Genomic DNA, 12,354 nt, shown 5'->3' with positions numbered 1-12,354 from the left:
ACGAGAGAAAATTCCTCACTATCATAGGGTGAATTATAAAAATGTTGCTAACAGAAAAGTAGGGCAGTTTTCTAAAATGGAGAAATCACTATTTTTTTTCCCCCATGGTTAAACTTTTAGAACTTTGCTTCACGGTAATATTAGGAACTAGGACTGAATGGTCCTGGGTTGGTTGGTTTTTACCAAAACCACAGACCAAGCTGTTTTAGTTACATTTACATTATATCATAAAAACACATGGTGTGTTTAGTACAGAACTGTCGTGAGCTTTGATTTAGAAAATGAAGAGACAAAGATTGAAACAAAAACTTTATTTAAAAAGATTATTTTAAATGTGACAATGTAATAATATGTATGATTCCGATTGACAGATGACAATCTTTATGCCATAAGAGGCAACAATTATTGCAGCTCTTTATAAAAAATTAGATCTACAAGTAATAGATACTCAGTAAAAGTAAGCACATAGTTCCATTTAAAAATATTTCCCTTTTTTTTTTTTGAGTTCCACTATAGCACGTGTTTATTATTAATGCATCACTAAACTAGAGATGTTTAGGTGGCAATAACTAAAATGTGAAAAAAAACTAAATAGCCTAATTGAATATTCTTTTTTTCTTCTTCATATTTTGTATCTGAAATAATCTTGTTACCATTCACTCTTATTATGACTACATCTATAATACATTTATAAATAAAGCAAACACACTTGCATTTACCCAAAGAACCCATTTGAACGATTTTACCCGTATTTAATGAAGGCACTGCCTTCTAGTGCATGGGATAGACTTGCTGGCCACTCTGTTCACGATAGAATAGAAAGTAGAGGCAAACATTTAATAGACCTGAATAGTACTCGGAATATCTACATTCAGTACGGCATTTCTGTTTCTGTAACACCGGGAAAGGTTCTGGTTCAATGATTCGTACAGGGTTATTCACTAAATTGTGAATTGCCAGGGATTCAAAGTTAATTCAAAGTAAATTTTATAGTTGAGACTTAAATTGCCGAATTAGAAATAATTTCCATGTTAGCACTGTTCTCAGTTTAGGTTCTTTGACTTTAAAATTCAAATTCATTGTGAATTCACTATGAAACCATAGCAATTCTAATTATAGTGACTGATTCTAACTCTATAAAAAGAAAAGTGCTTGCTTTCTTTTTCTTTATATCATATAAAATTTCTCATGAAGATAGTAAGAAGAAGCATTGTTTAGGCCAATTGTTTTGAACCTTTTTTGAAAGAAACACAAACTGTCAACATGACATCGGCTTATCTGTGCATTCTTCACCTGTACGGTTAGCTTCAATATATACTATATTTAAAAAAATCCATTCTTCAGAAGCCTTTACTTTTTCCAGTGTCCAAAGGGTAGTGCTTCTACAGTAATCATTTTGGGCTGTTGCATGTGATGAGTGTCACTCCATCCATATAGGTCCCTGTGGAATAGCATGGAGACCAAATGTTGGGTCCTCCAGATCCAATAGTTAAGATCCAAGGTGTAGACAGAGATTGGGCAGGGACAAATCAGGAAGGATTTGGATGTGGGACACAAGGACAGAACAGAATGTCACGGCTCATGCAGGGCAACTATAGAACCATGGATGCCCACTCCACTCATCCAAAATGATAACTTGAGGAGAATCTGATCACCTGTTAGTAAGGACTTGTGACCCACATTATGAACATCAGCTATAAAACAATACTTGAAAGCCTTTCCTTATTTTTCATTGAAGCACTTTACTTCAGACCTGAGATGTGATTGTTGACCATTTTCAGAAATGTGCGTACATTATGTGTATTTTATGAATGCATTTATTTTAGTTAAAAGGTATATATGCTGGTATCAGGTTAATATGGTTAATATTTTGCCATGCATGTGAATCCATATATGCAGCGAGGATTGAAGCCTTAGTGACATTTGCAATTCTTGGATTGCTTCAGTTTCATTCATTTCACATCATCCCCTGTGATGCAACAAAAAGACAATTACTTTAATTGTAACATACAACATGTTCAATTATATTGCTTTATGCTCAAATCATCACAACAACTTACTTAACTTGCTTAGGATACAATGTAAGGAGCTCTCCCCAATACCTGTCTCTTGACATTATGATGATATGTATATATCCACTCACACAGTGATATTACAGTTATGTTTGCCCCTATTATGTATCTGATACATTTGACATGTGCAGCATTTGCAACAGAGAGCAATGGGAGGATCTGACATTAAAAAAAGCATTTCCATGCTGGAATGTCACTTAAATTACAAGGATAGTGATGGGATTTACTTAGCCTGTTTTTGGTGCTGCTATAAATGCAAGACTTGTTCCACTTGAACTATATCCACTATTGAAATGTTGTGTTCTCTACTGGTTAGTTTACTAAACTGCAAGGGTATTGATAAATGTTTGCTAAAATAGTTAGAAAATATGGAAGCCCAGGGAGTCATATATTTTTAATATTTTTTTCTGACTTGTTATCTCGAGAAAACCAGTTGATTTCTCGAGATAACAAGACAGAAAACTATTTTAAAAATATGTGGCCTCCTTGTGCTTTCATAGAAAAATACCTGAGTGGAATCATTTTTCCAGTTCAACAATTTTGTTTCCATATTTTCAATTCATTGGTCAATACTCCACAATTTTGTTTTAGTCAGTGATCCTAAATGTGTTTATGTGGCCAGTCACTTCATGATATTCAGATGGACACACACAAACAGATGGAGAGGTAGGAAATCCATGTTTTCAGCACATGTCTAGCAGTTAAATAATATTGGGTATCTTTATATTTTGAAATACTTACTTCTTCTTGGTCACATTAGCAATCATTGCTTTCACCATTTTAGAATATGGATTAAGGCAGATCTGTATTCCCGACTTCATTGTAGCACTGCAAGATAGTAATACACAAATAGGATTTTTGAAGTTTTTTTTTTTTTTTTTTTAAACCTTTAACACGTGAGGACTTGTTCTGGGTAATGGTATACTCCTGTATCCTGGCATTGTTCAGTCACGTCCTGACCGTGGGAAGAGCATTAGGAGGACTTGTATTCATATTATTCTTTATCTATATTCGTTTATTTAAAGGAACACTATAGTGTCAGGAATACAAACGTGTATTCCTGATACTATAGTGGTAAACTAACTATTTAGATATGAAGCACCTCTAACTGCTGTCTGAAAAGGCAGCGTTTACATTGAAAAGCCTACATTAGGCTGTAGTGGTTCTGGTAACTATAGTGTCCCTTAAAATGAGGAAACAGTTGGCCCTGCCCATTTTAAGCCTAGAGAGCTTTTGTTAAAGATTTCTAGATCTTTATATATAAGGTGTCAAGGTTTCATAACCAAAACAGTGCAACCCACAGACCAAGGCTGCTTATGAAAGCACAAAAGATTATTTTTATTTTAAGAACATCAAGAAGTTTGTATTAAGGATATATTCTAGAAGCAGGGGAGAGCTGGCAACATAAAACCAATGAATAAGGTCACAGAAAACGTTTGTTCAGTTGGAACCTCATTCCCTGAGGCTAGCTGTGTAGGGATTAGCTTATAGGCTGACTGAACACTCGGTCTGAGTACTCGGCTGACACGGTCAGCCCATGACTTGGCCCTCAAAAACATATTGCAAGAGATTTTGGCTCCAGCTGGCTATACTGATTATGGCCCTTGAAAAAATAAAACCAATTCTACCACATCAATTCACAAAAAGCAACTGCAACTTACATGATGTCCAGTTTATCACATGAGGCACTTATTGGAAAGATTTCAAGTCTTGCCATCGACTTGACAGTCACTGCATTTGCTCCACGTCCATTGCATCTGCAACGCTGGCTCCCAAATATGGACAGCCCTGCAAGAAGAATATATTTCCTTAGTCACTTGATGTGGGGCATTTCTTCACTAACCATACAACATTTTTGAAGAGTTATTTACACAAAGTAAAGTGTGATGAATTAAGCCAGTTTTTGTTAGAGAATTTGTCCAGCTTGGTTAATAAAATTGGACCGCATTTTGCAATTTCTTTGTCGTTTCAGCACAATTCCCTGTTTATTTAATAATGCTACTGAAAGTTTGTTTGTAAAAATGTAAAATTCTGTTGCTTTTGTAATTATGATATTCTTTGAAACAGTTATGAATGAAATGTAATGTGGTTAGGTAAAGTAACCAATTACTACACTTTAATACACAGAAATAAAATCATTAAAATAAAAATGCTTCGGAATTGAACTAAAACAATGGTAAACATGACAGGCTTTCTTTCTATCCAATAGAACCCGCTAGCTGAAATAGGTTTAATTAATATGAGGTTGCATTAGCATCGTAAGGGTTTTGGACTCTCATATCTGAGTTCAACAGGGTCCATTAAGTTTTGAACTGTTGTGATTGCCTTACCTTTGATATTGGTTCTACTAAGGGCTATTTGGTTCTACTAAGGGCTACTTGGTTCTACTGAGGGCTATTTAGTGCCTGGTGCAGCCATTATTGGCAATAATCTTAGGAAACAGACTGTACAATAGGTGTTAACGTTCAGTGACCACTACCGATGGCAAGTTTACTGCCAGTAAAGGATTTAAATTCCACTGGAAAAATTATTAATGTATGGGCAGTAAGTAACAAAAGAAAGAAAGCAACAAAAGTTGCCACGTGACTTAGGTCAATATAGCAGCATTGGAAAAAATCTCCAGCTCAGCAATATATCCAATTCAATTTTCAGTTCACTATAATTCACTTTTTAGGGAATAAACATAGACATGAGCATTTTCAATAGGGGTTATTCTCTAACAGGGTTATTCGTTAACTTGAGAATTCCTAGGAATTCAAAGTGAATTTCAAATGTAAGGCCAAATTAGACAAAGTGAAAACAAAACTGACATTATTATATAAAATATATTATTATTATTATTATTATTTTGGCAATTCTCACTTTGATAAATAACCCTGCAAATATATGTTATTTTTTTTTTTTAAGTATATTGGCAATTTTAGTTCAAAGTACCTGAGATGGGGAAAATATTTTAATGAAGGTTATCACAAACTCTAGTAAAGCATCACTAATCAGATAGCAATTGACGTTCTCACAAACTGGTGGGGTGGGAGCCCTGGCCCTTCCTTCAGAATTAGTAACTAGAATGCCCTGAAAGAATGGTATTCCTTACTGGGGTCGGAGAACAATGTACAATCTTTTCTAGAGGCCAGGATTATATTTATTCACCAGCACCACTATGATTTGGAAACTTGATAAGCCTGGTGCTAGCGCAGGGCAGTGTACTTATGCACCCTCAATACCACATAACATAAAGACATATAAAATACCTTAAAGATGTCTGCATATAACTTATACATTCCTTAGCAGGTGTTAGGCTTATTTCCTTTCAAGATAAATTACTTTTGACAGTGTGAATTTTCAGTAGAGTCGTGGGAGCATTTAGGGGGAAGACAGGTTAGGAGAGAAGAGAATAGGCAAGACATTTTGGACAGAATGAGTAAAGAAGAACAGTGGTTGTTCTAGAACTTAAAATGTGGAAGGGCTCAACAGTGGGTCTGTCACAGTGCTCCTCAACCCTCTCCTCAAGGCATTTAGGGATTACCCAGGTGTGTCTAAGGTGTTTAGAAAAAGGAGGGGGGGGGGGGAAAGCTTTAGCGTCAAAGTTGTGTTGTTTTTTGTTTTTGTTTTTTTAAACACATTAGACACAAATGGGTAATCCCTAAATCATGGACTGTTAGGTGCGCCTTGAGGAGAGGGTTGAGGAGCACTGGTCTGTCCTTACTTCAATACATACATAATTAAGGTCAGGTCCATACTTCAAGACATAAACACACACATACATCCATACATATGGATGTATAGTCCTATAGATACACATATACGCACAGATATACATTGCACAGATAATAGATCAGATGTCTTATCACCTTATTTAATGCCCATTTCTTTGCAGGTATCATCTAGATCTTCTTCTATTTGTTCTCTTTAAAACCTAAACTCTTCCCATCTTTCCAATTTATCTTACCTAATTATAAAGTTTTATATGAGCATGTACAGATCTGTTATATATTTACTCTTTGATATCTAAAACATGCCTCTGAAGTGTCCCTATTTAGGAGAGATAGTCCCTATTTTCCCTATCTTTTCTAATGTCCCTCTTTTCAAGGAGTTCCATATTGTTGGTGTAACAGAGCACCACAGCAATAATACTCACAGTAATGTGTCTTTAAATGACCATAAATATGTTTAGAAATCAGTTTGTATCAGTAAGATATATTATTATTGTTCTAGATGAATTTTAGTGGCATAGACTGTTATTAGTAAGTCACATAACATTTATTAAAACAGCCTACCGCGGCCCAACCCCACTCTCACACCCCTAAAATTAAAGTGTCCCCTTTTGTCCATGTGAAATGTTGAAAGATATGTTTCAATTAAACATTTATAATTTTAAATAAACTATTTTTATTTATTTTTTTAAAATTCAGAGTTAAACTGCAACCTTACCTTGGGCGCAAGTCAGGATTAGCAGAAGTGAGCAAAAGATGGCAAAGAATGCCTTACCCATGGTGTTTTTTTTGTCTTAGACCTTTTCTACACAAACAATAGTTCTTGAATGAAGGTCACCCAAACCCACATTTATTTATATGTTTTTTTCCCCACCCACATCCACATAATTGATCATGCTCAGTACAGAAACATACACAGGGAAAATACCAGTATTCAAACAATTTGCTGGGACTTTCTCAAAGCAACACTTCCATTTTCCTGAAAGTTGCTAGTTTTATTATAAGTGTCATTACTCGAATGCCTAAACAAATACATGTTTCGGTGACTAAACTTTTATGATTTTTCACAGCCTTGAGCAACTATGCTAGTAGAAAGATAGTGGGTTCTTTGTTAGGTGTGAAGACAAAGAGTATTACTATAAACAGAAACAGAATGTCAAAGCTCGTATGCAGAACTATTTATTGCACACCAATCCTATCTGATTAGTTTCTTTAGTTTTTCATGGAAATAAACTATAGAGACCAAACATTTTTTTTTATTTTTTCGTGTTTGACTATTTATTGGAATTTGTAATTAGAAAATACACAATTACAGAATTATTATGGCAGAGATAAGTAGAGCAGCCACATAACAATACTGTATGCACAATCTCAGGCAAAACTTTGTCTCTTTTATGATTTATTTTTACTCCGTATTTTGTATGTAAATATATATATATTTTATTTATTTCTATTTGTACCTTTTACTTTTATTGTTGTGTTGTTTGTGGGTTTATATTGGCATATTTTCCTGTGGGGAATAAAAGTCAAAACAAAAATACAATTAATAATAATCTTTAATGCATAATCATGTCTCTTTTTTTTCTTAAAACTCAAATGTGCTTTTTCACTGAATTGTATTTTTTTGCAGAAACTCATACTAGCCAAAATGGAGGTGAATATTCAGAGGTCGTCATTAAAAGGACACTATACACCTTAGATGCCAAAACAGCTTAAGTGCATTTGATAGGATTTAAATTACAAGTTAATAGTCATGGTGTAGTTTTCTTCACATTGAATTCATTTTTTTATGCAAAACTGAAGGGATGAAGATGGAGAGAAACACACAAAAGCTATCAAATGTACTTAACTTCTGTTGGAGCCCAGAGTGTTTCTTTAAAATAAACTAGTGTCTGGAATACAAATGTGTAATAAAACAGTTAAAACAGTTTAGGTTGCTAGCCTACCCTGTTAAAAGAGTTAAAGGTGGTTTTACTCAATTTTTTACAGGGTCACAGAAATCACCTCACGGCTAGCCCCACACACACTCACACTCACCACCCTGTTGGCCCAGGAGAACAAGGGCATTGGGAAGCTATACGCATGTGCAGCAAAACGCTGTGCCAATCATCATCTCCTCATAGAGATGCATCAACTTATGCAGAGATTTGAGACGCTGAATGTCAGAACTGCACACTGTGCAGCACTGATATAGGAAGCACCTCTGGTGGCCATATGAGTGACTGCCACTAGAGGTGTTACTAAGGAGTAATGTAAATACTGCCTTTTCTCTAAAAAGATAGCGTTTAGATTAGAAAGCTTGCCGGGACAGCCTATACTCACCAGAACAACTACATTAAGCTGTAGTTTTTCTGGTGACTATAGTGTCCCATTAAAGGAACACTATAGTGTAAGGAACACAAACATTTATTCCTGACCCTATAGTGTTAAAACCACCATTTTGCCCCCTGCCCCCTTGCCTCCATAAATATAGTAAAATCTTACTTGTATTCAAGTGTGCAGATGCCGCTTCTGTCCTTGATCTGCCTGTTTACAGCTGACTGTGGTGGACCTTGTAAAATTCCCTGGGGTTGCCCGAACCTATCTTCAAGTTTTCCAAACTTATGTGGATCCCCCTGTTTGTGAACCGAACGTGACATGTGTGGTCCCCTTTTTATTAGCTTAGAACACCGACCACCTCTGATCGTTAACCGCAATTAAGTGGCTAACTCGAGTGCTTTTCCTGGGTGGCCGCCATTCGTATAATGCATGGCCATTTTGTCTCCCAAACGCAGGCAGCGGTACTTGGTCATTGAGTGTGTGAACTCATTTCGGCTACATGACCTTGCAAACCCCAGCAAAGATTGTACCGCTGCCTATCCAACTTCCCAACCTCCCAACCAGCTAGACGAACAACCGACTGGGGGAGCATTCGCTCCCTAAAAGCCAGGGGGAGCGCTCATTGGTGTTTTGTACGGGAACCACCAAAAGGAAACCAACTGTTGCCCTCATTTCTCTGGAAATATTTTGGACCATCACCATGTGGCCATCACCAAATGGTTGCCCACCCAATTAAGCAATAGAAGCCCAAATATTGCTATAACGATTGGAGACCAATAATACAAAAACGTACCACATCTGGTAATAAAATCATATTTTCTTATAAATAATTGGCATATGGCACATTAAATCATTGAGTACAGTTGTTCAACACACAGTCGCATGTCACTGCAAGTGGAGCCTTAGAGTTTCTGTCTGCAGGGTCCCACTGAAGTCAGTGATACAGCTAGTATCACATACAGCTGAAGGCTGTCAGGAATAATAATGTCCTTGTTGAGCCAGTAAATTACTCTGCATTCTTTTTATGAATAAGTACATTTATTGAACATACAGCAATATGGCCAATATCGGAGAGATACAGGTGTACTCTACTGAAGTATAGTGATACATAACATTTATAGTTTTGGCAGTATACAAGGGGTTTTGAGATTCTCCACACCAAGTACACTAATATGGTTAAGAGTTGGAAGTTTCTTTTAACAAGAGCTATTTCTAGGTAGAAAAGGTTTGTAACCCCTCTGGAACACAGTGATTTCTGCTTTAAGAACTATCCAGCAGTTACTGGAGTGACCAGGTATTCTGCATCACCTGGCCGGATATATGTAGGTCTCCATTTTAATTTTGGTGGGAAGTTTTGGCAGTTGCCGTTCAGGGAAGGAATCCTGCTAAGGGGGAGAAAGAAGTTTCCGGAGTGAGAGGTGCTGGTTCCGGTGTCTTGCTAGGGAAGGAGAGAGGAAATCACAGAACCAGCAGGAAGCAGTGTTTCCCCTTCTGACTGGCCCTGATTACATTTGGTGTGGAAAGCCTGCATACTCTCTCCCTGTACACAGCAGGGCACCCTGACTTTGGGCTGCACAGTTTAGAGACTGGACCCCTAATCTTACTGATTAGTGGAAGACCTCTACAGTTTTCCAGATCCATCAGGTGGATTACAAACAGCTTACTGGGCCCCAACTACGTGCTCCGACCGCTGGTACCCAATGGCCACTAGGGTAAAGGCCTTAGGAAGGGGAGAGGGGGGGAGCGCAGTGTTATTGTGGGTGGACATGTATGTGAGGTACTCCATTATGGCCCCGTTTTAATTGTATTGTATTCTATTGGTGTGTGTCACATGTTAAATTCTGCTGTGCAATACAGATTATTTTAAACAGATAACCCTGTGTCAGTTGTTGCTGATATAATCATGTTATAGCGGGACCCCACATCAACACTCTGGATGCCCAGCTGGGAGGAGGCAGGGCCGGTGCAAGGATGTTTGGCTACACAGGCGAAAATTAACTTTGCCGCACCCACCTCCCACCCCCACCCCCCCAAATAAAATGCCTCTTCAGAGTTTTCTTGTATGCATTTAATTCCATTAAATTCTTACCCCATTTAGTGTATTGTATCCTCCTTTAGTGTGTCTTACACCCCTTGTATGTCTCTTACAACCCCCCGTGTGAATATCTCCCCCCCACCCCAGCCCCTTGTGTTTCTCTTTTTTTTCCCCAGCCCCTTGTGTGTCTCTTTCTTTCCCACAGCCCTTTCCCCTCAGCCTGATTTTTGTGTGTCCCTCTTCCCCTCAGGGCCCTTTGTTAACTTTTCCCTCCCAAGCCATATAGACATACAGGCACACAGTCATACAATCAACACATACAAGTACACTGTCATACAAACTCAGACATACAGTCATACACAGTGGCATGCAGACACTGTCATATAGAGAAATAAAGACACAGTCATACAGAGATATGCAAACACAGACAGACAATCATACAGAGACATAAAGACGCAGGCATGCAGAGACATGCATATACAAGCATGCAGGGATATATACACAGACATAGTCACACAAATATATACAGAACAAGGCATACAGAAATATACGGACACAGTCATATAGAGACATAAAGACACAGGCATACATACACAGTCATACTCCAACATATAGTCATACAGAGACATACAGACACAGGTATACAGAGCAGATCCAGAACATAATCTTGGGGGACTGGTAGTGAGTTGTAGTGGGGTGATAGAACCCGTTAAGGTTAAAAGCAGAAAAAGCTTTAAAAAAAAAAAATGCAATCCTTCCTGGTCTGGACATATGGCCACTGCAACACTTCCTGGCAAAACACATACAGAGACTGGTGTCTTTCATAAAAAAGACAATTGCACGTATTCCCACAATTTCTCCCATCCTTAATGGTGCTTCTCCACCAAATCTCGATGGCATCTGTCAGGACAGTCCAGATATGGATATTAAATAAATGCAGGCAAAGAAAATGACGTCAGCACAGATCATAATAGTTAGAGAAAGAGCAATTGTGAGTTCACAGTCCCCTCTATTGTACTACGGAAAAAGTACATCCAACTTTGAGGTAAGCAGACGTATAGTTGTCGTCTTAGAGGAGTGCATTAAGTCTTGGTAATTATTCTTGCACACATAAAGATTGAGATTCGGGCCTGTGTATATCAATATATAATGTTCGTGACTCAACAGCATTATTGTTTTGTTGTACCATATTAGTGGAGGAGATAAGGCATTGAGTGAGCAGGGACCTAAGGAGGGAGAACAGAGACAACACGATTAAGTATTCAATCACAACCAGCCTATGCAGTACTTTTGATCCAAAGGCGCTGAACCAGCTGCCCAAACCATAGTCCCACCCTTCATAAGGAAAAGTCAAGGAATCAGCCAATTCTTTCACAACCCCTTTCATCTTACTTCTGGGGAAAATGTACCTACCCCATACAGGGGCGTACATAGAGCATTTGGCACCCGGGGCATTTGACACCCGGGGCATTTGGCACCCCCCAAAAGAACCTGTAAAAAAAATTAAATATTTTCTTTTTTTTACAAATTGTAAACTTCGGAAAAAATGCTGTCAGCCCCTCCTACAAAACCCTTGTCCTGGCCTGCCCCTCCTACAAAACCCATGTCCTGCCCCTTCTACAAATCCTGTACTGCCCCCCCCCCCCCCCGTCCACAAATCCCCTGCTTATCCCCCCTTATAAACACTCCTGTCCCAATACAAATTCCCTACCCCTTCTACAAAATCCCTGCATCCCCATATACACAGTTACAGGCAGACAGTCACACGCACACAGTCACATGCAGACAGTCACACACACAGTCACAGATAGTCATGCACACAGTTACAGGCAGACAGTCACATATACATTGACACACACACACAGTCACAGGCAGACAGTCACACACACACACACACACACAGTTAAAGGCAGCAGCAGACAGTCACATGCACACAGTCACAGACAGATAGTGTGCACCCTAAAGCACAAACACACGCTGCTTGTTTATATATATATATATATATATATATATATATTTATATATACACACACACACACATACACATAAATACACACACACTACTGTGTCTGTGTGTGTGTAGGTGCTGTGTGTGTTTGTGCGGGTGCTGTGTGTGTGTGTATATGTGTAAGGGTGCTGTGTGTGTAAGGGTGCTGTTAGTGTGAGGGTGCTGTGTGTGTATATGTGAGGGTGCTGTTAGTGTGTGGGTGTATGT

General features: G+C 38.2%; 1 protein-coding gene across 2 annotated transcripts; it reads right to left on the bottom strand.

The window, feature by feature from the left end:
- Nucleotides 1-1,349: 1,349 nt before the first annotated feature.
- Nucleotides 1,350-6,594, bottom strand: LOC134565684 (C-X-C motif chemokine 10-like). Of its 2 annotated transcripts, none has more exons than XM_063425321.1 (4): nucleotides 6,504-6,594; nucleotides 3,734-3,860; nucleotides 2,814-2,900; nucleotides 1,350-1,969 (listed from the first exon to the last, which is right to left on the bottom strand). In XM_063425321.1, exons 1-4 carry the CDS (start codon nucleotides 6,562-6,564, stop codon nucleotides 1,963-1,965), a joined length of 282 nt encoding a protein of 93 aa, XP_063281391.1. In that variant the 5' UTR covers nucleotides 6,565-6,594; the 3' UTR covers nucleotides 1,350-1,962. The 2 variants fall into 2 exon arrangements, with proteins under 2 accessions (XP_063281391.1, XP_063281390.1); XM_063425320.1 differs by lacking the exon at nucleotides 1,350-1,969 and adding an exon at nucleotides 2,619-2,697.
- Between the last annotated feature and the right edge of the window lie 5,760 nt (nucleotides 6,595-12,354).

The sequence above is a fragment of the Pelobates fuscus genome, chromosome 6, assembly GCF_036172605.1.
Source record: "Pelobates fuscus isolate aPelFus1 chromosome 6, aPelFus1.pri, whole genome shotgun sequence".
NCBI lineage: Eukaryota > Metazoa > Chordata > Amphibia > Anura > Pelobatidae > Pelobates > Pelobates fuscus.
This window is presented reverse-complemented; position numbering and strand designations above follow the sequence as displayed.